Here is a 27,411-nt window from a genome sequence, read left to right as displayed (position 1 = left end):
GCCATTTTTCGCGCGCCCGTTCGGTTCAACGAACGTGCGTTTCCGCCGAAAGCAGATAGCAGCAGGTTCCGCGACGCGATAAAGTAATGAGTTTTTTAGGAACGAGCCATTTCAGCATCCAGCAGCAGCAGAATTAGAAGCGTGTGTTGTGTTAGACAAGCCGTACACGTGTTATTTCAATGTTCCACTCACCAACCAGAAGGCCCTAGGGACCAGCCGTCGCAAGAAATAGGCAGTTCGTGTGCAGATTGGTGTGGGCCGAAGAGAAGTAACACAAAAAGCAGTAATCCCTCGCCGGGTGCCCAGAGCCCGCTGCCGATAGCCGCCGCACAAACTGTTAGATGATAGAAGCTACGTTACGTGGTAGTAACCCCTTTTTAGTAAACCGATACTCTCCCAACAGGCCAGTAAAGTAGCCGTCAAATATGAGCCTCACTAATCGTAATCGGTTGGCCAGCGATACAGCATCCCTTACAGATTGCAACCCATTTCCCGAGGCCACTTTTGGGGCCCGTGTGAAGGTGGTCGGGAAATCGTCGGGAGCTCTAAGCAAATCCGTGTAATCCATATGTTCGTAATCCCATATGTTTCCCACACACTGTCCATGTTGTTCGATTAATGGTTGATGTTTGAAAACAATAACACCGGAGGCCCACATAACAGCAAACCCTTACCTCATGAAACACCTACCCTAAACGATAGCAAATGGTGAGGTTTCAGCAAAAACGGAAACAACCAAAAGTTCGCCAAGACTTGGATGATTGTTGTTGGATGCACGAAGCTATAAATAAACTCGGTGAAAAATCAAAAACTGCCACAACCGGTGCGCAAGATGGCGCGCTCCTTAGTTTACTCCTCCGACAAAAGGGATAAGGAGCCCCGCTTCTTGGGCGCACCTTCGAATATTGCCACCAGCGGGACCGGCTCGGTCCCGGAGTTTAGAGAGGGGGCCACGACGTTTGGGAGTTTATCTTTTGCCTGCGGTGGGCTTTCCATAACACGAAGGGCAGGCACACGGCCAGATAAGGAGTTTGATCCTTTCGCAGCGACACGGTTAATGTGTAATGAAATTTCACCCCAACGACCCCACGGAACGGACACCGTCGGGTTCGCGAAGGAACACGGTGGCCGAAAGAAAATGAAATTATTTTCAAAAAACACGGGTTCACCGTTCCCGATGGAGGGTTTTTTTTACCTTCTTCACCACCGTGGGCCGTGTAATAAATGAGGCCTCGCTAATTATATTTCGCTTGTTTGTTTCGGGTGGGCGCCATGGGAAGAATCGGTAATCGATGGTGCTTGATTTATCTGTGTGTCCACCGAGTGGTGGGCGGCCAATTTCATTACGCGCGCTTTGTTGCGTTGGTTAAATTACGATCCTCGCACGTCGTGCAGAACTGCTCGTGCCACCCCGGACAGCAGTGTTTGTGAAAGGATCCTAACTTTCCTTTTCCTTGGAGGAAAGTCCTTGGCCGGTCTATAATTACGCGTACCCTTTTTCTCGTTGATACAGGAAAAGTACACTTTTTTGTGGTCCCTGTTGCTGCTGCAGTTGGAAGGACAAAAAGATTTCAATTTCTAATTTGATTAAGCGGACTAAAAGACAGAGGAAAGCCACGCTGTTCGTCCAATAGTTCAACGGACGATTACCAGTGGAACGGTTCTGATCGGGGTTTCAATAAAAACTATGCCTCAAGGGATAGGTAAAGATAATAGTTTGTTCGGCACCCGGCAAGTGACCGCTACGAGCGGGAAGGTCCTTTTGAAATGGAACGTTTGCGTTACGTTAATCCTGTAGAAAGAAAACACAAACCCCGTCACCTGAGGCGTAAAGAAAAGTCGGATGAAGCTTTTGGTAGAATTTTCTTTGTTATTGTTTCGTTCCCCTGCTGATGCTCTACTTTTAGATGCATTCTTTTATAGACGCGCACTGTCTGTTTTTAGTAACGCTTTCTTACCAGATTCTTCACGGGCGCGTCCTGTCAGAAATAATGATCTATTGTCCTGTAATAAACTTCCCGTTGACGGCGGCATCCACAGGGATCGATTTCCACTCCACAGGCGAAAGGAATTGTCTACAAAATATCAAGTCCAACAAGACAATAGCGGTTGGTGCGGCTTCCTCATATCATCCCACGAGCAGCGGTCTGCCTGGCGAGCGATTCAATGAGTCTTTCACTCCCACAAAATGGCGACCAAAGTTCTAATAAAACCGTGCAGCCACAAGAGCAAACATGTTGGTGGGTTCCTCCTCGGGTCCTGGAGGGCGGGGAGGATCCAACTTTATTAAACTGACTCACTTCGCAGTACGCGCGACGAGCGACGGCGTCCCGTACGTGGGCCATGTGTCTCACCGCGCACGCCATTGTTTGCCATAATTTCCAACGCAAACTTGCTGCCATTTACTATGCAGATTATATATTGTGAACGTCTCTCTCTTTACTCTTACAATTAATTATTTCACGTCTCTGACGCACGCTCGTCCTTCGTCCGGGTCCGGGATCTCATCTTAAAGTGTTATAGACAGCGATTCGTAGTTCGTATGAGCGCTCCCGTTCAACTTAACGGCTGCTTGACGCTTCACTGAAGTGCGATAAATCCGTAAGCAGATGTGTTTAGTAGTTCGCTTTTCGGATGAAACCGGGACCCAGGAACCGAACCCAAAGTGGCCCAAAGTCCGTCAATAAGTCCCCCCACAATCCTTCGTCATCCGCTCCGCTTATGGCTCCTGGGGGTCATTGAATGCTGAGCGCGCAAACTAATTTTCCGACTCAAATATTTATCCTCCGTCAACACCGTCGTTGCTCCGTCGATGTTCCGACACCGAGACTGGCTGGCCGTTGGGTCTTCGGAGGGAAGGGGCCATGTACCGGAAAATTAGCACGAAGCATGCACGACGCAGGGCGGGAAAACGGGCACTCGGCCTCGTGTGCCCCAAAAAGGGGAAAAGTGTAACAACAACTGTCTGTCGGGCGGAAGTTCCATCCAGAACCTAAGGAGGAATCTGGACACCTAGTAGCCTTTAGTCTGAAATAATAACGTCCCAAAAACGTAAGAAAAGTGGGTTGTTGCTTGTGGCGCCATTGCTGATTCTCGCGTGTGAAAGATTAAAACGTATCAGGCCTTTCAAGTAGAACCATTTTTATGGTACTGAAAAATCATCGCCTCCAAAGGAACAATCTAACTCGGAAGGACGAAAGGCAGTTCAGGCCACGGTGCAAATATTTACAACTACCATTCATGCTCTGTGGGTGTCTCTGCGAGCCGAACCAGGGTGGCCCAAGCGGCGTGACGATGCCATTGATTGGATTGGAAGTGTCCGGGAATTGGAAGAGTAAATAACTGCTCATCGAATAACAATCACTGGCACACTTTTAGCCCGGGCTGCTCGTTCCGCTCCGCTTTTTCCACCCTGTTGCGGTCATGCATTTTCTTCGCCCGTGTTCGTGATCCGTGGAAATTATGAGCGCCGAGTAAGAGGGAATTATCGAGGCAAGCATTCCATTTTCCATGCAGTTTCCATCGACACCAGCGGTTCCGGTTTTTTTTGCTTTAGCTAACAAACGTGCCCCGAAACGTGTCAACGGAGGACCGATAACAAAAGTGTTTGATTTTGTTTTGCTTCCGTTCGGAGTGCAGCAACCCGGGTCAGCCACATGGTGCCGTGGGCCACGTTGTCGGGTTTCGCGAACTGCAAAGCGCAACAAGCTGTACTCAAGTCGGTAAACTCCACGAGGCTCTACATGAATGCTTTTATGATTATTAAAAACACGTTTGTGCATTTCACAGAACCGTTTTAAAGTGCACCGTTATCGACCTTATGGGCGGTCCAGACGCTACGATATCTGACCGATGTCTGAATAACTGACGCTTCTCGGAGATGTCATGAATGTCACTGACGCAAATCTACAAATCTGAACAAACGAGCATCAATTTGTGAACAAATTTCAAACAAGTGCAAGTTTGTGGGTTGACTTGTTGATGTTTTGTTTTGGCCTCTTATTTATATTTTGGCGCGAGTAGTGCTTTCCCAAATGTTTTCCCCGAAGCTTCCGACGGAAACTGATTTTCTTTATCATCAAGCAAACAATGTGCATAAGCGAACTGAGCATTAAAATAATCCCACACACTGTCGGACTTGTTTGAAATTAGTCCAACTTGCTGCACCAGCCAACATTGTTTTGGTCAAAATAAAATGTTTGAACAACTGTTTCAACATTGTTCTCAAGAAGCAGTTTGCCGTTGGGGTGAATTCAAATCTATTGCGGGTCACTGACACGCGCTTTCAAATCTGACACTTGCGCTTTCGATTGACGCCGCAGTCGGCGCTGCGTTCGCCAAATATGCTCCCAACAATATGATGCAACAAAACGAAACAATATTTAATCATTTACAATTACTCCTCCCAACCCAACGCCGCACTCGCCAACGGTCGCAGCGTCGGCTGACGAAGTGCATTTTGCACGGGGACATGACAAACTCAGAATGATCTCATCGTCTCGTCTCGTTCCCCCTCCGCGCGCCCGGCGGCCGATGATGTCAAAACATTCGCTCGCGTTTCCATTCTCACCCCTTATCGTCCAACCGAAGAAGACGCATCACGCAAACCGCCGCCAGCACTAGAAAAGGAAGAAGTTTGGCAACATTTTTATTCGTGGCGACGTTTGCAATCGAGCGCAAGGAAAAACCATCTACACGGTAAGCGCGAATACGGTCCGGCCCGAGTATATTTTTAGCCGCCCAACGACCGGCTGGGATTCTGCGGTGTGCATCGGCGTCGGGCGCGGATCACCGATTTGGCTGTTGATTTTCGTTTTTATTCTCCGCAACCGTGTCCTTCCCGTGAAGCAGGAGTTAGTCACACCAGGACCCGGACTACCACCATGACTACCACCCAGGATGCTGGCTCGCTGGACAATCTGCACCTGGCGCCGCTCCGTACGCTGAACGACTTTCTGCTCGAGTCGGCCCGCTTCCAGGTGCCCAACTTCCAGGACTGGGAGAAGTGGGGCAAGCGGGTGGTGAACAATCTGCTCTACTACCAGACGAACTACTTCCTGATGAGCGCGGCCGTCTTTCTGCTGGTCGGTCTGCTGCACCCCATGAAGGTGCTCCTCGGCCTGACGGTGGTCGTGGCCCTGGTGTATGTGTTCGTGCGGTTCTTCGCCCAGGATGCGCGCCGCTCCGTGGGGGCCGACCCGAACCAGCAGCCGAACAAGTGGGCCGTTCTGGCCGGCACACTCGGTGGCAGCTATCTCGTGCTGTATCTGTTCGATTCTGTGCTGATTGTGGCGTTCGCCGTACTGCTTCCGTTCACGTGTAAGTATCCGGAGCGCGTCGCACAATGCTCAATCCGCTGAACTGTTTCTTACCTGTGACCCCTCCGTTTCTGCCAGTGACCTTCGTGCACGCATCGTTCCGGCTGCGAAACATCAAGAACAAGATCACAAACGCAGTGGAAATCGTTGGCGTCAAACAGTCGCCGATGGGACAGTTTCTGGAGGCGATGGGCCTGATGCCGACGGCATTCTAAACGATGGCGCCTGCGGAAGACGATGCATTTTTCTGATGTGGAGCTTGCTCTGTTGCTGTTGCGTGACCACGTGATTCGGCCTCGTTTTATGCGCACCCCGCTCGTGCACCACTAGCATCCGCGCCCGCGTGAGATTGTTTTAGGTTTCGTCAAGGAATTTGCTATTTAACCATTATTATTATTTTTTTGCACGGATGGCACGGAGCTGGCAGGAGATTTGTTTTAGCGTTTACACAAATCACAGTCGCGATACAGTAAGAATTAGTAGTGGAGTGTTGAGAAAGACAGTGAACAGCGGAGAAAAACTAACCGAAATTCTTCTTATTGCGTCCATCGTTCTGTAAAGCTGCTAGTCAATGGCCGAAGATAACTGTTTCCTTCAAATCAATAATAAACGGAAGATTAGTACACAGGAACTGAAACTTATCGAGTCACCCACTGATTGGTTAGGATTTGGGTATTGAAGCGAACACCAACAGAGAGTAGAAATTGAAAATTCCCGCTTCATCCCAATGTGGCCACCATTCGTGTATTTCGAGAAGCAGCGCCACCGGCAACGTTTCCTTCAGAGTTTATCACAATTGTTCCTCAAACATGCTTCCGACGCTTATTTTCCCGTAACCATGGAAACTCTTCGCCCGTAGCAATCGGTGACGACCGCTTTCGATTACGCTGCGGTGACGCTATGCGGCGGAATGAAGAATGGCTTCCGACTGGAGCTCGCTTAGGTCCTTACCTAAAGTTTTTTTTTATGTTGCCGAAAATGGATTATGAACTAACATTATACATCGGGATGTAGCAATCACTAGCGTCGCGCTGCTCTACTTCAGCCGCTGCATGATGGCGGCGTTGAGCAGGCCTGCGTCCTTTAACGTTTGCGCGCCCTCCGTCAGCTCCTTGCTCGGAAATGTGGTCAACAAAACGAAGCCCTGGCCTGCGTATTGCGGTCGGGCGCTGGAGATATACCGGCGGACGTCATCGACCGTGTGCGTTTGGTTGAAACGCGCCGACAGGCGGCTTCCGTCCGCCAGACGGATCTGTATTGCCGTCGTAGGCTGGCTACTGTCGAGTGCCAGCTCCTCCGAGGCACGTTTTTCATTATCCTCATTGTTGCCACCGGCAACAACAGTGCTTCCACTGCCGCTACTGCTACTGGCGGAGGCCATCGGAGGAACGGGACTGCCCAGCGTTTGACCACTGCCACCGAACGCTTTGAACGGGGCACTGCGCTTTACGTATTCCTCGTGCCGGTTGTCCTTCAGATCGACGCGAATCATCGTGGGTCCCTTGGAGCGCAGCTCCTCCGGAATTTCTCCGCGCGTGATCGACTCAAAGAATTCCTTGTTGGCCGGATCCTCGTAACGCCGCAGCTCACCATCGTTGATGACGAAACCTTGGCGCCAGAGCGTAAGCGTGACGATCTCGTGGGAAACCCGATCCGACCGGGAAGCTCCGGAACGGCCACCGCGTGACGGTACCTCCTGATGGTCGTCTTCCGTCTGCCCGAGTCGGTACCCGGTGCCACCGTACAAAGACGAGCTAGAGCTTCCGCTTTCCTCCGACACGTCCATCGTCTCCAGATTGCCTTGCTGGGCGGAGCGAAAAATCTCGGACACGTAATCCTTGATCGGATTTTTTCTTGGCGGTCCGAGCACTTGCTGACCGGAACGCTCCGAACCGCCGGCGTAGAACGCTTGGCCCTGCTCTTCCTCATCTTCGGACGACGAGGAGTTTAGCGTTCGAAGCGTGGCAATGCTGAAGAGAGAGAGAGAGTGAAAATAAAAAAGCCATATGGATTATTCATGTCACGGACACAAAAATGAAAGATCACCTACTTGGATTGCGACTTTGGTGCCTTCTTTGCCTTTGCCTTCGAATCTGATTGTGAAAATAGAATCGTGCCTGGATCGGCAGGCGGATTTTCTTCGTCCGAAACGTCCGCCTCCTCGTTTTCACCTTCGTAGAAGTTAGATAGCGCAGTCTGGAAACAGAGTCAAACATTGAATCGCCCGTTCGCTGTTCTTCCGTGCTCTGCGCTTACCTCCAGCTCGCCGTTGGCGGCGTCCAAAAAGAACTTAGCCCTCTCTTCCGATGCGCCGGTGATCTGTGAGAATTGCTTTAACTGATCACTGTTGCTGGACATGTTGGCCGCTTTCGTCGGTATGTGTAGGTAACAAAACGAAACAACGGCGGAAACCTTTCGCGAGCCGGCTCGGTATCGAAACACGCAATTAAGGAACAATATCGTAGCACCGAAGCGAAGAAAACTTTGCGCTTTGTCGTTTCAGCTTCTCGTCGGGATTCGGAATTGCGATGGGTTCGTTGTTTGACAGCAGCTGCAGCAAAATTGAATTGTCATTAGCGATGACGTGCACTGTGCGAACGAACTCCAATCTCAAACAATAACGAATCGCGTAGCCCAGAGCGGTTTGTTTTACTGGTGAATTTGAAACGCTTCAATTTAATGCCATTCTTAACGATGTTAAGGTCATGGAACATTTATATTTAACAAAAAATCATTCAACTTATATACATTTGAATAGCTACAGCAGAACTATAAACAACAACAGGACGTGCTCCAATTCGCAATCAGCCAAAGAAAAATTTTCGCTCTGCTGCAACCGAGTTTACGGAATCTGTAAAAAAAAATGGAAGAAAAATGTAATCATCCTCCCCTAAACTTTCAATCTGTAGCTGCATCTGTTTACATTTCCCGTACCAGATCCGTGGGTGGCATTCCTCGTATCGGTTATACCGAACATGCTCCTGATGCAGTGCGGATGTGTGTAGACCGTTTTAAGCACCTTCGTTGGTCCCATCAAATCACGCCAGCGCTGAATAGCATTATCGCCCGACAGTAGCACAACTTCTAGGGGCCCACTGTGAATGACGAAACGCAATCATCGAGATTAGTTTCATTCATGCTTTCCCGAAAAACAAACCACAAACCTAGTCATTAGCGACACGAGACGGCGAAAGAAAAATTTGTTTCGGTGCTCGTCGTAAAACTGTTCCGCCTCGGCCTGAGACAATGTCATCCGCTTGCTGGCGATAATTTCCAACCCATTGTCCACTATGATCTGCTGTATCGTTCTATAGGCGATAGGATTTTTGAGGCAGTGTGGCTTAAAAATTGCCAGCGTTAACATTGCGGCCGGCACTATGGTTTGTTTTTAGTATCACAAGATTCGACTAAGCTGTAAACACATTCTGATGACTTTTAAGCCGCACGGTTGTCATTTACGTCAAGACATTCAGTGAAATGTTTCACGAAACAAATTTCATGTGCAAAGGACAAACACAAAGGCTGACGAAAATTAAATTACTATTTGTGTTTCCGGCTCCAGGTGCGTTACTCTTATGAGTCCATTATAATCACATTTTTAGTGTATGCTTATTTTATGTCATCTCCGAAACATTATGAAAATAACACGACAGATTCGCTTATAAATTTCCCAAACATTTATTGCTTGTACCCAAAAGTGTGTAGCGCAAATGCACTATTCCCAGTAATTTACGTTGATCTCTACGCCTACCTTGACTGTTTTAAAACTTAAACCCTAAGCTCGTCAACATCCTGTCAGCGACCTAACGTTTCTGTAAAATGTTATCACTTGCGCATAATCCCAAACTGTGTATAATCACGCTCTTATCGTCCCGTTGGCAATCACATGCTTTCCCATCTCACCAATCCCAGATACCGGCTGGAGGTGCAGGAAAAATCAGTATCACAAAGATACAAAACACATGAAAACTTTATCGTGCCCCCAGTATCCGCTTGAAGTAGCTCCCGTTCTGCTATTGCAATTTATGTAGCTGTGGAAATCTTTCGATGAAAATAGTACCCTAGGTGAAATTAGCCAATGGTCAGCCATAGTTCGTTTAATCGTCGTCCTGGAAGCAGAAAGGGCATAATATTATTTGCTTGTTAACGGTACGTTTCTGTGCGAATGTGTTGAAATCGATAGCCATTTGCGTACACGAGCTTGACGATAGGAAATTGTCCGTTTAAGAGGACTAATTTTGTTTTACTTAAGACAACTTAAGAGCAGGACTAATTAAGAGGAGGATTAATGATGTTTTACTTAACATTTCCAACAAAATTGCGAAGTTTGTATAATATTTCGGCGAAGATTTAGACGTGGACTTGGGAGAACCTGAAAATTGATAGCGAATCGTACTTCACAGCAATGGCTGAGAAACGTCCCCAATTGTAAAACACGTCCCGTGTATAATGGAGCCCAACGAGGAATGAAATAAGATAGAAAAATGCATTATTTATTTCATAATTGAACAGTTATTACCACATGGTTAGCGTAACAAAACCTTTTGACCATTTCTTGTATCCTAATACTTTCCAACGCGAAAACTCGCGTGTTTTTATTTCGTTTCCTATGAAACATGAACATAAGACCCGGTACTGAACGTGAAGAGAACCATCGACAACATTAACTTTCTTTTTCAACGCCTTCCGGAACCCTAATGCTGACCTAAAGCGAACGTTTCTGGAATAAAGGATTACATGCAAGGAAAACCCGTTCAATAACATTGCTAACGACAACAGTGTAGCGAGAGTAGCGTCATAGTGGCTATCGACGGTGGTGGTACACACAATTTACCTTAAGGATTGTAGTCATCAAAAGTGTCGATGCTACACCAACGCCGAACATCAGTAGGTATGGCAAAAATTTGGTGTTAATTCCTTGACGCTTCTTCAGCAAGGTGCTCAGGAAGGACAGTTTACTCTCCGAGTACGGCGGGTATCGGGAGCTAGGGGAAAAATAATGTGTAATAGGGATTACAGCAAACTTAATCAGAAAACGAAATAACTGTCAAACGATACTCACGCAGCCAGCTTCTCGCCAATCGGATTGAAGTCTTTCGTCAGACACGACTTCTTGTGGACGAACGTGTCGAATGAGTACTTACCATGGTACGAACCCATACCACTTGGGCCGACACCTCCAAACGGCAAAGTTTCAACTGGAAAACGAAATGGAATTAATCTTATTCTAACCCAAATCGACCTCTGCGCCTCATTAGTAGATAAGTATTTTGATTATTGTTATTTTTGTGTTAATTGTTGACTGCCAATTGTAGTTGTACCAAGCATTCAAATGTGTACTATAGTTAGTTAGTGCAGAACAAGATAAATATGTTATACGCTGAAAGTTTTACAGAAAACTACAATAAGGAAGCACCAAACAGCTTTGCGCTTTACTGCCTTTGCAACGAACAATTTCTGTTCCATTCAGTAATGCATTCTGTTGAGTGTTCTTGATAAAAAAACTAATTGCAAAAATAACGACTTTAAGTTCCTATCTTCATCAACATTATTGTACGTTAGAGTACCTCCCACGTGAGCCATCGTATCGTTAACACAAATGCCACCACAGGAAGTGCTTTCAATGATGCAACAACGATCCGTTTCGTTCTCGCTGAAGATGTAAAGGCTTAGCGGTTTGTCTCTGTGGGGCAAAAAACAAAGACGTGTGAATAAATAAGGCCGCATTCTGCGAAAGATACCAACGGGAATGGCATACGTTTGATGATCCAACAAGAACGTCACATCACATATGTTATGCCACAGCAAAAATGAAAGCACACGGCACAAGGTGAAGCGATTTCAAGCAAAAGTCCTTTTGAAAATTAAACGTTTCCAACGTTAAAATGTTTTCCAATAAATATCAAATGTCCGGTGGAACACTATAGTTACGTTACGCGTATCTGTTGGCAGCTGTATTATTTGCTAACCTGCATAATGAGTCAGCGCATCATTCACACAAATGCCTCCGCTCGAAGTATTCGCAATGATGGCATCCCGGTCCGAGATGCTTTCGGTGAACATATAAAGACATAATGGTTTGTCCCTGAAGGAAAGAAAGGTTTACAAATTGCGCCCGAAATTACATCGATCGACGTTAAGATCAATGGGGACGTTTTCAAATGAAACGCGTTATTAAGCGCCACACAGGAGCGGTTTGGAATGGAATGAATGGAACAGAAAAAATACTCTCACAAGCAACAATGCGCAAAGGCTGATGCGAAAAATGTACGAAAAACACACGACGATACGTCGGAAATGGGAGTCTGTGGAATCTAATCAAGCATTACTGACAAATGTTTGCTTCGGAAACACCAATGATGCTTTCGCCATTAGCGATTCGGGATTTTCTTAAGGGAAAACTTTCAACGTACTGCATGCAAAAAAACGTGCTGTATATTACGTGTCGACCACAAAAGTTCAAACTATCGCTAGCTAACCTGCACAGTGCATTAATGTATCGTTTACGCAAACACCTCCGCTGGTGGTGTTTTCGATAATCGTACGTCTATCCGCTTTCTTCTCGCTGAAGATGTACAGGCAGAGGGGCTTAGCACTAGCACAGGAAGGAGCAAGAGTATCACAGATTACCAAAACCTTTAGATAATAGTGTATAAGAAGGGTTTAAGGAGGCACGTAAACATTTACAATGTACCAACATGTACCTAGAATAAAGAATACGATTAATACGTGAGCAGAACAAAAAATAGCAAAATACCATCTCAACCCGCCGGAATGTAACAAGGAAGGTCAAACACCACCACCACGAAATGAAGGTTACCGCTTTCTACGTCCCAATGCCACCGTGGAATGCGAAAAGTGTCTAAGCCAATCGCAGTTCAAATGAGCTTAAGATACGAAAAGATTGAGAGCCAATCAAACCACCGTAAAGGCTTTTAGTAGCAAATCGAAAATTGGAAATGGTTTTCAATACTTAATACTAAAAACCCCAGCACCAAATTTGTGTGGCACGTGTTACTGTGTCCGGGCCGACTATACTGGCCTGCAAGGTGCACACACTTTGTTGGAATGTTGCTTTCGAAAATGCAATTGCTCCTTACCGGCGTACTGCATGATCGTATCGTTCAGGCACATACTGCCCGATCGCGTTCCATTTGTGAAAAGCTCTTGAATTTTGGTGTCTAGTGTGAAGATGTACATGACAAGGGGTGGTGCTCTGTTGCGCGTCGATACGAACGCGCGGGGGTTTTGATGTCAGGAGGGAAAAGGAACGACGACGATGATGGCGATGATGATGATTGACCCCCACACGAGGATAGTACGACGAAACGGGTTGCAATAAATCAAATGACAAGCATTCCGCGATCCACCAAGGGTCACGGCGCAGTGGTGGCAGGTTGATGATCATGGCGGAGGACAGTGAGGTCAACCGAACGAAGATCGCACGAACACGAGGCGGATAAGAAAATAGAAAAACAGATAACAAATGAAACTTGACGAAACGGACAATCGCTGAGAAGCGACCAAACAAAAGTCACAAACAATGATTCGCTATGATGCCGGGCACGATCGCCAGTACCTGGAGTTGATGAACTTGATGGCATCGTACGCATTGTCTACATTCAGGATCGGTAGAATGGGACCAAAAATTTCGTCCTGCATCACCGGATCGGTCGACTTGACGTCCACGAGGATCGTGGGTGAGATGTATCGATCCTGTAGATCGGTCTCTCCACCGATCGCCACATTGGCACCCTTCAGCAGAGTCGACAGCCGCCTGTAAAATCGAAGCAAAACATATAAGTGCGACGTATCCTTCCCTCTCGGTATCTGGCGGACTCACTGGAAATGGTTCTGGTTGATGATGCGACACAGATCAGGACTGTCCTTCGGGTTGGCACCGTACCACTCCTTCAGTACCTTGCGGGCCTCCTCCAGGAACTGCTTCTGTACCTGTTTGCTGCACAGCACGTAATCGGGTGCGATGCACGTCTGGCCCGCATTGATAAACTTGCCCCACAGTATGCGCCGCGTAGCGATGGCGATGTTGGCAGTACCGTCCAGATAGCAAGGGCTTTTACCGCCCAGCTCGAGTGTGCAGGGCGTCAGATGACGGCTGCATGCTTCATGCACGATCTGGCCCACCCGTCCCGAACCGGTGTAGAACACGTAATCGAACTTTTCTTTCAACAGCTCGGTGGTTTCCTTTGGGCCACCCGTCACCACCCGGTAGCAATCCTAAACAGAGCAGAGACACGAGAGCAAAGAAATTCCCCAAATCCTATTAGCGACTGCAATCACACATGGGAATGCCGGGCAGTTGGCCAATACATGGTCATGACGTGTTTCAAGTCGAAACAGATCTACTTAAAAGGTCTACTTAATAAGGCTGCCGCGCTGGTGTAGGGCTAAAGGAACTGCGTAACAAGTTTTTTTCTCTGCATTCCTTTGTTATTGCAGCGGTTAATGTAAGTGCACCGAGACTCGCTGTGACGTAAGCTGTTTTGCAATTAAACTGTGCAGTTGAGTGCAGAGCCTTCCGTCCAGTCTTTTTGGTACGAGAAAGTGTTCTACAGTGCAGTTGTTGCACAATATACGTCATTCTAGTCATGCGTGAGCCTTCGGCTAAATCGGCTCGACGAGATACTTTGCGTAAAGCCTTGAAAGGGAAGTACTGAAGAAAACATGAACAAAAACAATAAATGACCTTGCACTCGAAGAACCAGATTTTGAAAGGCCCATTCTGTTCTCGACTCGCTCAACCGCCGTTTTGAAAGTCGTTTGCAATCGAAAGTTGAAGCAAATCTGGATATGGTGTGTGTTAATAAGTGAAACAATCTTACAAACACTTGTGGCAATTCAAGCCGAACTTAATTGGATAAACAATAGCATTGAAAGTATTGGAGATGGGCTAATTTCTTCAGCAGCTAAAATCGAAACAGAAACTTACCGCATCCAGGTACTTGGGCAGCATATCGGCGATAAATTTGGCCGAAGCCGGTGCAACTTCGCTCGGTTTGATTACGACACAGTTGCCGGCTGCAATGGCCGCTGCAACTGGGACCAGCGTCAACTGCAACGGATAGTTCCAGGCACCGATTACCAGCACTACGCCGTAGGGATCCTTGTAAATGTATACGCCGTCCATGACGTTCACCAGGCTCTTATCAGGTTTTTCCGGTTTCACCCACTCGCGTAGATTAAACAGAGTGTTGCGAAGATCGTTCAGAATAAAGTCGATCTCAAGCAGGTAAGCCTCCTGCTTGTGCTTGCGCAGATCCGCGGCCAGCACGTTCGCCATTTCCGCGGCATTTTCTTCGTAGCACCGTAGAAGAGCATTCAGCTGCTTCAGTCTAGCAGGAAATAAGAAGTGCAAGTAATTGCAGTAGTTGCATACATTTTATTATGGCGCTGTGGAACCTTTCGGCAGTGTTTCAAGAAATCTTTGCGAATCTGCAAATAACAATTTCGGGAACAAACAATACGCTTCTTTACACGAAGTTAACTATTATTTTCATCACCTGTAATTGGTGCTTTAGAAGTCGTATAATATACAGAAAAAAAATTTAAACGAATCCAAGCGCAAGTACAGGAATTAATTAAACACGTGCAAGTCACGTCTCATTATTGGCCCGACCGGGTAGGCATTAGGCATTAAAATTTTGGCCAACGTACAAAACACTGCTTGTTGCTTTTGAGCCAAAACGCAACCGTCATGATATCATGAAGATCTCTCAAGCCGAGCTTCCTTACTAATCTCCGTCCCGTAGCCTCAGGAAGCATCACCGCTCAAACAAAGACGGATTCAGTGTTGTATGTAGGACAAAGTTTTTTTCTAATACTGCCCCGTCATAGGCTTCGCACTTACCTGTACTCAACATTTCTCGTTTTGCCACTGTTGAATGAGGCTCGAAGCTGCTGTACAATCTGCGGAAGTCATAACGAACACATGTGAGCACGCGGGAAGCTGAAGCATAGCGCCGATACGACATGAGAATTGCGATCGTACGTACCTCTGGGAAACTCATTTTCGTGTAGCTTGGCACGGGTGAACCTGCAAAATGGTGGAGTGCAATTAATATATCTAACAGCGATCGGGATCAACGACAGTGGCATTAAAGTAACATCATCATCATCATCATCATCGTCGAAACGAAAACGAGGCCAATCGATTGCAGGAGACATGAGCTCGGGGTCCCACAACGCCGAAACAATGCCGACGTGCGGTACAAAATAAATGGATGCATTAACAGGCCTTACACAACGTAGCCATTGCGATTGGAGACAGTTGTTAGCCCCGTTTTGAAAATACGCGAATAGTTGTAAAGCGCAAAGTTGGACAAAGTGTTTGTTGTTTGCTATCACAGATGGCCTGCTATTTTACATTTCCCAAAGTTTGGTTTTTAACACAACGGCCACCTAAACCGGTTGCATTAATTAGCATGTGCCTGGTACGTACAAAGCACGTCCATCACGCTAATGCATCACCGTGAACCTCTCACGGTGTCCCTCTAAAAGATTGCTGACCTAATCGAACGGCTTTTCTTCAATAAGCAATTTCTCAACCACAACAACACACAACGACCGTCCGGGCGTTGGCAAGCAATTGGAGTAAGTACCGTCACAAAGCAAAACCTCTCAAGCAGCAGGCCAAGACCGTTCGCTCCCGAAAACGCACCGTAAACAAACGCGAACGAAGGTTTTTCACACTGTGCACTGTGCACTGTTTTCACTTTCAGGCGCCGGGTTTTGTTTTGCAGGAAATGTCAAAATCAGCCGACAGTCGTCACTTCGCCAGATGCACGCACACACAGGCACGGGCAATTTATTATCGCATCTGCGCCAAACGGCGGGATACAGGGACACTACACACGGAGTAACGGAACGCCCCAAATTAATGCACTACTTCGATGTGATCGAATCCGTAACGCATCCGCTGGTTGCTAAGGTCGGAAGTGTCAAATAGAAAAGTTGAAACGCGGTTCACAGTTCACAGAAAAGAAATTCTAACACCACGGTAACTTGCGACGAAACACAGCGACGAGTAAAGCACAACTAACACACGCTGGCGGCGCGAACGCTAAGTACCCCAGTATCCCCAACGATGGCAACGCGAGGACGCCGTGCACACGAGCAATGTGCGTGCGTTAATCGACGGGGAGTTGAGTAACGATTCACGAAACCCCAACGCGGCCGCCGCACAGCCGGGACCCACCGTACACGGTGGCGGGATTGCCGGTGTACCATCATCAAGTGCAATTAGCGGCAAAGCACGGAGATTGTGGTGGAGTCGGAGTCGTACCCGATGCCGATGCCGAACGGCAATTGACCTGGCAGAGCAACCCGGACGACGAGCGGTGACTGGAGAGAACTGGAGAAACGGGTTATGTAAAAACTGCCCAGCTCATGTACCCCTTTGGTCAATTAGGTTTTTGTGTACGATTGTCATACGGACGGAAGAAGCGCCGAAACTGCGGAATTCTCTTCGAAGTACGAACATAGAATTAAGACGTGGAACCATATTCAGTGGCTTCTGGCCATAGGAAAGCTGTTTGAATTTTTATCAATCCTTAATTAAAGGACCTCCAATTAATCACGAAAAATTGGGTTAGCGTTTGAATATTTACAAAACCGAAACTGATTGGTTCGTAAACGGCTCTCAAATCGTTTCCGTCGGTATGCGGAAAACATTCAAATTGCGCCAACACTATCCACGTGCACAAGTGGAGTCCTCATTAACCTTCTATTGGCTAATTTATGCGTCGATCGCAAATAAATAAAATTTATGTTTTTCCACTAATTAGTGCATTCGTCATGCATCAATTGCTGTTGACATCATTCGAACTGATGCATTTACGTTAAACAATAGGCGATGCTCAAACGAGACTTAGGGCAAAGAAAAGAATAATCATTCAAGTAGCAGTCACAGGGTCAAGTAAAACGCAAAGTCACTTGAGCGACAATTCAGGGTCAGGGAAAGAATCACAGTTCAAAATAAAGGGTCGAAAGAGTCAAATGTTACTTCCTTTCTGCAAAGAGTTCTGCAAAAGATCACACTCATTCGAACCCAATGCAAGCTTGAGCCGAAAAGAAACACCAGACACGCTACAATTTGAGCCAATGTGTGATTGAAGCTTCCTTAGCATTGCCCCCGCCTGTGCCACCGAATTGCGACACACAGATGGACAGCTGGACTTTGAAGCCTAACACTTTAGAGCTGTGCGCGTATGCTCAAACTCGTTGGCGGTACGCGGCTACTTGAATAATTTTGCATACACCCCACTTGGCCACAGCCCAAGCTCAAAAACAAAAAAATGCTGGTCTGTAAGGAATTTATGAGCATGCAAAATTTGGCTTCCTCTTTTACGACCGCAGTGTCGGGACAGACAGTAAGCAAGTTTCAAGCGTGAGTCAAACGGTGCAACAGACAGTTCCTTCCAGTAATTTCCATCCCACTCATCGGCCAGAGACAAACGAAACACGAAACATTCCATACAGATCACAACTTGTCCTGCAGAGCACATTAATGCGGACGTGTTCAAGCGTTGTTTCGGTCTGGATGTTGTAATAGACGCACCGGTCTTGCGCAAAGTACAGCCCCCGAGGCTAAGGCCCGAAATTACAAGCATTACCCTCCAAAAGTCACCGGTGCAGTAGATTGAGTGGATGTGTTTGTGGGTAATTAATCCCTTCTACACCGAAACGGCATTGCCATCGTGATTGGACAGCTTTTAATAGCGCGGTTCACGGGTCCATAGGTTAGTCCGACTGATTGGAGCGGTTTATCAGCTACGGTTTAAAACCACGGAAACACAAAAAAAAACTGTTATCAACAGTTCGAGAAAAATCGCCCGCCTTTCCTAGGGTCTTCGTGGGGAGGACGGACAAGTTCCCGGTCCACCGATAGAGCACCCTTGCTCTCGAGATAAGATACTGCCGCTTTTACTGATAGACTGAATCCCGTAGTGCCGTGCTTTCTTCCTGCAAAGGACGGTTTAATTTCACGCGAGACGAACACGAAGGTCACAGCATTTCAGATTTCCCCATTTTGGGGTCCGTTCTACGTTATGTTGAGCCGACCGGAGCATATCCCACGGTCGCTGGGACTGTGTGTTTACTTTCCACGATCAGGGGCAGCGCACTGAAGCATTCGCGTGTCCTTCGGTGTGAGGTAATTGCGGCCAGCACCGATTCCTTCTCCCACCAGTGTCGTGGTCAGAGGGGCTGGTTTTACTTTTCACTTGAAGGTGTAAGTGCGCGAGGCCTGCGCGCAATGAGCAGTGTGAGCGAGAGCAAGTGCGCGGCGTGGTTGGTACACCGGGCAGAGCTACACGAAGGTTACTCAATCTCCACGGACCCACAAGAGAGCCACAAGCCCTCGAGTGGCGCAGCTGAAGAACACTTTTCCTTTCCATTCAATCCAAAGCTTATGAATCTCTTCTTTACGTTGTTTTCGAGATGCACACGTGTGCCGCGTCGTCATGCCGGACCGCATGAAACTGCTTATTAAGTATTCGTTGTTAAATTCGCTTTGGAGGAGCACACTTCTGAGCGTACTGCACGACTTTACGCTGCACTTTTTAGACTACAATGCGACATGGCGATGGATCGATTGTCTGCATGCGTGTCCACGAAGGGACTTGCAGACGGGAGCGATGACAAAACGGTGCTCCGGCTTCCGTCGGGCCCCACGGACACTTTTGATACACGCAAACAACTACAACGCAAACAAACCGCAACCGCGTATCGCAACACAACCGATGACCGCGCCGCGCTAGGCAAATAAACAAACATGCCCGAATAATGTCCCACCCGCCCGCGGGGGGAAGCGGTCGAAGGAAGAAAATGACACACTGGTAACCAACCTGCAATAATTACAACACACCAGAAAACTTTGCGCGAATGGCGGACGAGCCAGCGGACACACTTCTGCTTCTATCACGGCGAACGCACGGAACACGAATGAATAGCGGACCCGCGGCTACGCAACCAGCGCAATGAGCTCCACTACCAACTACCAACATCATGAACGCACTCGCGCAAGTGTACTTAAACGCCCCTACACAGTGCCGCGGCGCAGATTGTCGTGCAGCGAGTGAATATGTGTGCCCGCGCCTCGCCGTCGTCCACACACAACCGACGCGAATGTGGACCATCTTCGCTGGAGCGAGAGGGACAGGGCGAAGAAAGGGGTCTATTATGCATGGAGCGCGCGTGTCGTGGTACGAGTTGTCGCGGCCGGGAGGCGCGCTCACTTTCGGGCTCAACGGTTCCCAACCAGCGCCAAATGCACCGGTGACGCCAGACGAAAGGCACTACTTGAAGGAGTGGATCTTCAAGCCAGGCGCAATGTGCGAACTCGCGATCTGGCGGCGAGGAGAAAGCAACCAGTAATTGCGGCCGGTGACGGTTTCCGAGACCCGCGAAGTGGGCCCCCGCATCGGTGATGTTGGTGTCCATGCATTATTACGTCGAGTGCTAATTGCTGTTCCGAGAAAGCTTCAAGACCGAGATTACGGATTTGCGATCATCATTCGTTTTACGATCATAATTTCATTACTCGGAAGCGTCCGCGAATACGAGATTGTGTGCTATTCACATTCACATTTTTCGTTCTAGTTTTGTGATGTTTGAAAAACCCCCGGTGCTTCGTTGGATTACATTCGAACAAGTTTTTCAACTCCGAACTCCGATTCTCTTCCAAACGCATCGGCTGAGCGCACATGTTTTTATCGATTCAAATATTCGTGATCGAAAGCTGTGGCGCTTTCGTGTACCGTTTGCAAGTATGCAACACGCACTGCAATCCGCGAGCTTTCCAGCCAAAACGCTTCGATGGAGAACGCTTCAACGAAACACGCTTCGAGTCGCGTAAATTGATTTTAATTTTTCTCAAGATGATTTTTGTTTGCATTAAAAAAATTTCAAATAAAATATCGTGTGTTTAAATTAAAGAAAACGAATTTGTCATTGTAGCCGAAATATCATGGTTTTAGTATCCTTTTTACGTGAAGATTTCACTAATTTAGAACGAACGATTTTAATATTGTCAACAGTGCTCAACGTATATAGACAATGGCTACGTACCTTCCATATCAATCACTAAATCTTGCTGAAGTTTCTGCTCCACTGGATGGTCCAAAAGTACTCTTTCGGCAACTGAACCATTAGTTCCGGTAGCTCCGAGTTCCACATTCATAATGCTGCTGATAGCACTACTTACGCCGGAACTTTGATTACCATTCTCTCCGGCCGCTGCCAAGGCCGCCGTTGGCTGGACCCCACTCAGGACTTCTTGTTTCATATGTGTTGTAAGTCCTTGCAGGGCTGGTGTAGCTTGAGGTATTTCTCCGAAGAGACGTGTTTCTTCAGTTGTATTCAATGCTGTATCCGGTTCGTTCATTCTGCTTGTCGATTACGGACTATAGACTACAGACCAATTGAAAGAATAAAACAAACATTAATCTAAAGCTATAGGATAACACTAAAAACTTTGAGTTACTAGGTTACCTATTAACTAAATAATATGTTTTTCAAGAATATAGGAATTAAATTTTATGTTTTACCACAGACGCTCATGCATATTACATTTTCCAACATCCGTAGTTCAACATATTTCGTGAAAGTCAAAACCATTCACTGGACCGTATCACGGCTACCAATCCTTTCCTGTATCAAGAAATCAAGAACTAAGGCTCATGGCCGATTGAATACTAGCTATCACATTTTTATCTCAAATGATGGAAACTTTTATCTAAACTACAAATGGGCCTATGCTCAAAAGAGGTATAAGTAAAAGATGTACCTAAAATCCTTACGCAAGCACTAACCTTGGATAGAATTTTGAATCGTTTGGAAATATTGGTCTTATTAGTACCAGTATCTATTTAATGAGTTGCTTCACAACGCACAGTTGCAATAGTGCCCAAATATATGAGTTCTTCCTTCAGAAATTCAAATGTTTATTCAAAGTCGATTGCGCTTGATGCTATGGTTGTGCTCCGTCTGTACGGTCTCTCTTAGCGCCAACGGAAACCGAGTAAGTAGTATATGACGCGAATCTTTCTGAATACTTGTTTGCTTCAAGGTGCGAAATGGAAAGGAACATATTATTTACTTCGATCGGCCACATGCTCAGTGCCTGAATTTATCTTGTTTACTTGTTGTACAAAAACTGGCAATTCCCGCAAAAACTGACACCACGCCTAAAATTGCGCAAACGAGTTCTTTGTTTTCAGGAACAACTTTTTCTCGCTACTATCTTGATTCTATTTTGGCCATTCCAATTAACACCGCCCTATTCACCGGACGCCAGTCAAAAAACAGAAACATGTAATCCCAGAGCCACCGGAAGCGTACCCCTGGAAAGGCAATCGAAAAATTTTGCCCTTGAAATTCACAAAGATTCGCAATATCCGATCGGAAATCGAAATGAGACATCTAATCATGCCAATCTCCAGCGTGGTCACCTCACAAAGCCACATAAACTGTATTTGGAAGGATATTTCTACACAGAGTTTCACAGGTTTTTTAGCTTAAATGTCCGACTTTGCTACTAGCGCGTGTAGTTTAACTTTGCTTTTTTAACTCTTAAATTGTTACTAAACTGAGAAGTGTTGCCCGCCTCCAACGGTTGTTTCTGGTAGTGTGCCAAACCGGAAAGAAGGTTGAGATGGCACCATCGTGTCACATGCTGATTAAAAATGATCAAAGAAACGGTTGGAGTGTCGACAACAAAGCCCATTAATTAAACAAAACTTTTGGGTCATCGGACGACAAACAGGCAGCGTGGAAGTGAAACATGAAAGTGGCGTTCCCTCAACAGCGACGAATTATTTGTTACGCAAACTGACGGCCATTGTTTTCACCGTCTTTCGAAGCGGTTTGTATACAAATGAACTTCAGAGCTTAACCGGGCCACACTACTTTCAACTCGGCTTTTCGGTTGGTTTACCGAAGTAGGCTTATTTCCCGTTTTTTGGCTGTTCACACGGTTTCGAACAGTTCCATCGAATTCTCTTGCGTTCCCCAAACCCCAAAACGAAGATTTTCGGTCACTAAAATTTCATTCTCAGATCCAAGATTCAATTACTTATTTCCACTTTGATACCGACTGTGTTGATACGCAGTAGGAACGGATAAGAAAACAAAGCACCACACTTACGAGAAGTTTGACCGCGGTTCGTTGACCTGTCGCCGGCGTTAACAAATGGAATGCGTGTAAATTGCACTAGTGTAAACAAAATTGGTCGTAACACAAGATGACGACTGCTCGCAGCGCTACGTAATTGCAATCAACAATGACGGTCACTGTCACCGTCGGCGACTTTTTTTCATTCAACAGCGTTGGCCACTAACGAACCACTCGAAACGCAATCGTCAACGAGACTGAAAAGCGACACAACCGAAAACGCGCTCTGCGATCCGCTTCCTGCTGACCCAAGTGGGAAAGAAAGAAAAGTTTGTTGTTAAACGTGTGCCCTCTTGCTCGCGCGATTTAGTAGGCAGAGCACACTATCGCCACGACTGACCGGACCGCGGTTCGCTGTGTGTGTGCGTGCGCGTCACATAGTAAGAAGCATCGGAATCGAAGAGATTTCCGACGCAGCTCTTCGCGGGCCCCCGGCCCGCCAAGTGCGTAACGTGGAAACGAGATGATAAACGAGGGACCCGAAAACGTGCAAAAGAGCAAGCACGATCGGCCGCAGGAGAGTGAAAAAAGATAGTGACCGAGGGAAAAGGAGCATTAAAAGCGACATGACCGCCATACCGTGGGACGATCGATTCATGATCGTTTTATGATCCGACCAGGTAATAAAAAAGGCTGTGCGTCTTGCGCTTAAGTAGCCGGTTGTCTATTGTCTTTTTTGCATCGCTTTGTGTGTCGCTTCTTAGAAGTAAGGTTAAGTACATAAAGAAACCAAGGTACGAGAATGTTAATCAAGGTAACTAATCGTCTAGTCAGCGTTGCAATCATTAGTTGAAATTGAATAGCAACAAAGTGTCAGTAGTCCATGTTTTCTCTTTGTAGTGAGGATTTTTGTCAAAGCCATGTCTTTTATCGTCGGTTAGTTCAAATTAAACGTCTAAAACTCTGTGAACATCGCAAAGCTATAGTTTTATCTTTGAGCCTTAAACTAAAAACCATTAATAGAGAGATGCCAAACGGATTATCGTCGGCTGTCCTTGCGCTTCGTTGCTTCGCCACATTCCACTGTTCGGTAATAAATTGTTTCGCTTCGTTCGCAAACCGTTTTTGGTGGGCGATATGTCTTTTTCGGCGAACGTTACGTGCGACGCCATTTCATCCCATAACCGGCAGCGGGCGTGTCTGGAATACGTGATGTGAAAAGTGTGATTGTCTTGCTGCGAAGACCAAACCTGCAGATGAATATTACATTTGAAACAATTGTGTGAAGGGTCGCGTCAAGTGAAACTGGTTTGTCAGCCTGCTAGCAGTGCGGCCATAGAACGGTAAGAGACGCTTCCGCGATTAGATGCACTTGCACCTTGCAGGGTCAAGGATTGTACAGTCGGTATCCCCAAGGGTAACAGTCTCTGTTTGACCTCAAACGCATTGACCCTGATTTTATTTTACACGGCACAGCTGTTTGATCAAATACCATAAATGAAAGATGCTTTTGAAGCCCATAGAGTGATAATGGATGCCACTGTAAAATGTATTCAAATTATTCATAGAACTAGGTGCTACTGTGGGTGGGTACCACGTCCAAACGAAGTATGACCCATCATGGTGCTTTTCACTTCGATTTCTTCGTGCGTGGGAAATAAGGTAACTGACCAATCCTCCACGGTTCAATATTTGATTCGCATGCAATCGATGCAACCAGCAAAAATGAGCAGCAAAAAGTCCGTCGACGTCAAAGTCCATGTTCTTGTCGAACAGGTTCTATAGATAGCGATTAAATTCGCTGGTATCGGAACGCCACAGTATTTCGCGAAGGAAGACATTTGCATGCTGATCACATCTGGCCGTCTGGATCGGTGGGACGCATCGAACAGTAGAACGAAAGGTGCACCATACTTGAAAGGAACCCTACGACATAAATAATTCTTGACCAGTGGCTACATTTCTCACGCAACGTTTAGCACGAATCAAGGATCAGAAAACAATGATTATCGTAAATGGCGTGATATCTGAAATAGAAATATGAAACGCCTAAACGAACTATTTAAATTATGCATTCCGATCAGTCCTCGAAAACGCACAGCTATTTTGGTTTGCGTTGTGCCCAAAAACAGGAATCTCAAAATATTTTCATTTAAAATTTAATATTTTAAATGTCTTGTCCTATGGGAAAAATCTAAAGTGAAAGAACAAACAACTTATTTGTCATCATGTCTTGTGCCACCGGACGTGGGCAAAAGCCAGTTTGTTTGGACATGGTAGTTCGTATAGTACTAGCACTTCATAGTACATAGTACATAGGTGGTATATTTCTCTTTAAATCTAGTTATTTCATGTTAAGTTATATTATCTTCACTTTTTCTTCTATATTCTTGTGGTTTTGTGATAAAGTTACCTTCGGTATCGGAACATTTTTGCATTATTCTGCAATCGTGCAGTTTTGTAAACTGAAGCCATGATCGACAGGAGTTGTACATTAGCTCAGATTTTAAAAGAATGAATATGCGGTTGATGATGCGGTTTTGTGAAAATAAATGTGAATGATGAAACGATGTCGATGTAATAATGATAAAAATCAATCATCTTATGAAGATTTCGATTCTTACGCCTATTTACCGGCTTTTTCAGTTGCTGTATTTTTTCTCCGGTGCGCAGAGATTTGTGTGTTTCGTTTGTGTTTATTCTTCACTATCCTCTATTGGGTTTCCTTTTTTTGTTCTTTTGTTCAGTTCAGCAGCTCGGGTTCGTATGCTGTGTCATACTGTGGTGTGATTATGCTTATTGTAATTTTTAGTTTCATTTATTTGTATAATTCAGTCAATGGTAACCATTTCAGCGGATTTTGCTTGCATCTTGGGTTTCCCATTCCGTAGCACTCGTTATATGATACTATCTTACAGCTTAATCGTCACACTCACAAAGGTCTACACGGCTCCAGTCAGTAGCCAATCAAATTTTGTTTCAATTTTTACTACTTCACCTGTTTAGCGCCTCTATGCCGTAAAAATGTATCGCCTCTAAACATTTAACTTGCTATAAAGTTCTCTTTATGGTTGGTGATTTCCATTTGTAATTGCTGCAGGAAATATTGTGTTGAAACAAAACAAGACCATAACTCCAAGCCGGACTTTAAATCCTAATGTTTGTTTCGCTTGATAGCGTACACGTTTATGATGCAGAGAGAAGGGTATACCTTTGGCCGTGGTCATCGGACTTTAGCTAGGAATGCACATTCCTTTTCATTGCAGAACACAAGCTTGTGTTGCTTTTTTAAATGTGTCCGTATTGGCCATGAACATAAAAATTTGTTCAAAATTCTTTTCTTCTTCTTACGTATCACTAGAAAGTAGCCATTTTCCAATTTCGTTCCTTCTATTTTATGTTTTGAATGACCAGTGTGCAGTACTGCAAATGCAGTTATTATTTTTGAGTAGCGTTTTGATTCGCTTAGAGTAGTTGGGTAGAAATGCGCAGGGAAAACCTTAGCCACATGCAGCTTATAAGTTTTATCAAAATACGCTAGCAATAATCGAGCCTCCAAAGCATACGGAAAGTATACCAATGATAGTTTCGGGACTTTCGAAAGCATGTTTCTTACGCATTACGGAAGGCTGTAGCAATGTAAGCAAATGGCAGCGCAGCGCGTTGTCCGCCCGCCGGGGCTGCGAAACTGACGAGGAACTTTCGTATAGCTAATTAAAAGCGATCAGCACCTCCTCTCACGTTGGCGCTAACCTTTATCGGTAAATCTGAACGACAACTTGTATCATTTATGACATTTTGTGATGCTCGATGATTTTGCTGTAGTTATGATAACTTTTATTGCTATATATTACTAGATCTCTATATCATCTGAAGCGAATTTGCATAACCTACGCAAGTTACGTGTGCGCTGTATGACCCTTTTTTGCTAGTCTTTGGAGTTTATAATTGATTTGGAAACATCATCATCCGTAATACGATCAGTGTGCCATCACTTCACTTCGTGAGTAAGCGACTCGATAATATGCTCGAGGATGAGAAGAAGCACTGCGCTCGTCGTCCAGTCGCATCTTGCCCTCTCGGGCAATAGCTGGTACCTCACCAAGCGTACGGTTCGAATCTTTCAGTCTTACTGGTTTCGATCAGTCAAATAACACACAATTTTGTTATCTGTTCGCTCCGTCCACGGCATATTCGCATCGAAATGATGTGTCGTTTTTACTTTTAAGTAGATGAATGTGAGTCAGTTCGTCGACGGTGACGTGTGCATACGGGCGACTGTTTTCGTAGTCGGTGAGAAATGGCTTGATCGGTTATAAGCAGCGTCAATAACCGCTCTACGTTTTTGATCTACTAATTCCTAGTTCGCTCCACGCAAGAAGAAGCTATCTTCGATAGAAGAAGTCTATGTTTCCAGTCAGCCTCTGTTTCATTGGCTAATTGTCGCCACTTCGTCGCGCCATGTGACAAGTTCTTCAATACAAACTAAAAAGATAAGCTGGAAGTTATAGTGCAAGATTTCCATATTGCAGTGGCGAATAAAGAGTATCTCAAAGAATGCCAGACCGCCGGCATAAGCCCCATCGTGGCCGGATATAATGTAAAATTTAAGTTTCTAAACAAAATCGATTTTTTTTTATATCTACGAATACACAACATTTGTTTACGTGCACACATTACAAATGTAAGACATCCTAAAGCGAGCAAGATATCGAAAGGGACTGGAATTGCGTTTTATCATAGGAAGAAGAAAAAAACAAGAAGCCGCATTTCTTTAGCATCTTCAGGCGGGTACCTAATTTCATCGAGCATCTCTCCCTCACTATACCCCTTAAGTCGTTTTCATTTAATATGTTTAGTATTTAGTAACCGTATTCTCGTTATTGTTTTTGTTTACGCAAACTCATTAAATGATTTCCATTTGTCAGCATCAGACTCTGGTATTTTCACTCACGAACACTG

The 27,411-nt window shown here is 45.9% G+C and overlaps 4 protein-coding genes across 12 annotated transcripts; 1 reads left to right on the top strand and 3 right to left on the bottom strand.

Moving 5' to 3' along the window:
- Positions 1-4,543: 4,543 nt before the first annotated feature.
- Positions 4,544-5,941, top strand: LOC131205452 (PRA1 family protein 3). 2 transcript variants are annotated; one of them, XM_058197556.1, is made up of 3 exons: positions 4,544-4,698; positions 4,849-5,319; positions 5,397-5,941. In XM_058197556.1, the coding sequence occupies exons 2-3, from the start codon at positions 4,884-4,886 to the stop codon at positions 5,531-5,533; spliced, it is 573 nt and encodes a 190-aa protein (XP_058053539.1). In that variant the 5' UTR covers positions 4,544-4,698; positions 4,849-4,883; the 3' UTR covers positions 5,534-5,941. The 2 variants fall into 2 exon arrangements, with proteins under 2 accessions (XP_058053539.1, XP_058053538.1); XM_058197555.1 differs by having other exon boundaries at positions 4,559-4,698; positions 4,852-5,319.
- Positions 5,942-6,055: 114 nt separating this feature from the next.
- On the bottom strand, positions 6,056-7,838 carry LOC131205451 (NSFL1 cofactor p47). Its single transcript, XM_058197554.1, has 3 exons — positions 7,575-7,838; positions 7,369-7,514; positions 6,056-7,288 (listed from the first exon to the last, which is right to left on the bottom strand). The coding sequence occupies exons 1-3, from the start codon at positions 7,674-7,676 to the stop codon at positions 6,355-6,357; spliced, it is 1,182 nt and encodes a 393-aa protein (XP_058053537.1). The 5' UTR covers positions 7,677-7,838; the 3' UTR covers positions 6,056-6,354.
- Positions 7,839-8,068: 230 nt separating this feature from the next.
- Positions 8,069-8,682, bottom strand: LOC131205454 (nucleoside diphosphate kinase 6). Its single transcript, XM_058197557.1, has 3 exons — positions 8,483-8,682; positions 8,253-8,413; positions 8,069-8,169 (listed from the first exon to the last, which is right to left on the bottom strand). The coding sequence occupies exons 1-3, from the start codon at positions 8,680-8,682 to the stop codon at positions 8,123-8,125; spliced, it is 408 nt and encodes a 135-aa protein (XP_058053540.1). The 3' UTR covers positions 8,069-8,122.
- Positions 8,683-8,981: 299 nt separating this feature from the next.
- Positions 8,982-22,686, bottom strand: LOC131205450 (aldehyde dehydrogenase, dimeric NADP-preferring). 8 transcript variants are annotated; one of them, XM_058197550.1, is made up of 11 exons: positions 22,483-22,683; positions 20,406-20,747; positions 15,332-15,372; positions 15,187-15,245; positions 14,269-14,671; positions 13,162-13,556; positions 12,898-13,095; positions 11,798-11,913; positions 10,381-10,516; positions 10,153-10,303; positions 8,982-9,427 (listed from the first exon to the last, which is right to left on the bottom strand). In XM_058197550.1, the coding sequence occupies exons 2-11, from the start codon at positions 20,719-20,721 to the stop codon at positions 9,416-9,418; spliced, it is 1,827 nt and encodes a 608-aa protein (XP_058053533.1). In that variant the 5' UTR covers positions 20,722-20,747; positions 22,483-22,683; the 3' UTR covers positions 8,982-9,415. The 8 variants fall into 8 exon arrangements, with proteins under 8 accessions (XP_058053533.1, XP_058053528.1, XP_058053530.1 ...); XM_058197545.1 differs by lacking the exon at positions 8,982-9,427 and adding an exon at positions 9,811-10,038 and having other exon boundaries at positions 22,483-22,686; XM_058197553.1 differs by lacking the exons at positions 8,982-9,427; positions 20,406-20,747; positions 22,483-22,683 and adding exons at positions 9,812-10,038; positions 15,997-16,261; positions 19,184-19,246.
- Positions 22,687-27,411: the final 4,725 nt, after the last annotated feature.

The sequence above is a fragment of the Anopheles bellator genome, chromosome 1 (assembly GCF_943735745.2).
Source record: "Anopheles bellator chromosome 1, idAnoBellAS_SP24_06.2, whole genome shotgun sequence".
In the NCBI taxonomy this organism is placed as follows: Eukaryota; Metazoa; Arthropoda; class Insecta; order Diptera; family Culicidae; genus Anopheles; species Anopheles bellator.
The sequence above is the reverse complement of the archived record's forward strand: the minus strand, read 5'-3'. Positions and strand labels throughout refer to the sequence as shown.

Bases quoted from the DNA above. Each gene is read 5' to 3' on its own strand.
- LOC131205452 (XM_058197556.1), top strand. From the start codon at position 4,884: ATGACTACCACCCAGGATGCTGGCTCGCTGGACAATCTGCACCTGGCG. The intron at 5,320-5,396 runs GTAAGTATCCGG...CGTTTCTGCCAG, and splicing joins CGTACTGCTTCCGTTCACGT to TGACCTTCGTGCACGCATCG.
- LOC131205451 (XM_058197554.1), bottom strand. From the start codon at position 7,676: ATGTCCAGCAACAGTGATCAGTTAAAGCAATTCTCACAGATCACCGGC. The intron at 7,515-7,574 runs GTAAGCGCAGAG...CTCTGTTTCCAG, and splicing joins CCGCCAACGGCGAGCTGGAG to ACTGCGCTATCTAACTTCTA. The intron at 7,289-7,368 runs GTAGGTGATCTT...CTCTCTCTTCAG, and splicing joins GCACCAAAGTCGCAATCCAA to CATTGCCACGCTTCGAACGC.
- LOC131205454 (XM_058197557.1), bottom strand. From the start codon at position 8,682: ATGTTAACGCTGGCAATTTTTAAGCCACACTGCCTCAAAAATCCTATC. The intron at 8,414-8,482 runs GTTTGTGGTTTG...CGTCATTCACAG, and splicing joins CTCGTGTCGCTAATGACTAG to TGGGCCCCTAGAAGTTGTGC. The intron at 8,170-8,252 runs GTACGGGAAATG...TTTTTTTTACAG, and splicing joins GAATGCCACCCACGGATCTG to ATTCCGTAAACTCGGTTGCA.
- LOC131205450 (XM_058197545.1), bottom strand. From the start codon at position 20,721: ATGAACGAACCGGATACAGCATTGAATACAACTGAAGAAACACGTCTC. The intron at 14,672-15,186 runs GTAAGTGCGAAG...ATTTCCTGCTAG, and splicing joins ACGAGAAATGTTGAGTACAG to ACTGAAGCAGCTGAATGCTC. The intron at 13,096-13,161 runs GTGAGTCCGCCA...TCGATTTTACAG, and splicing joins ATCAACCAGAACCATTTCCA to GCGGCTGTCGACTCTGCTGA.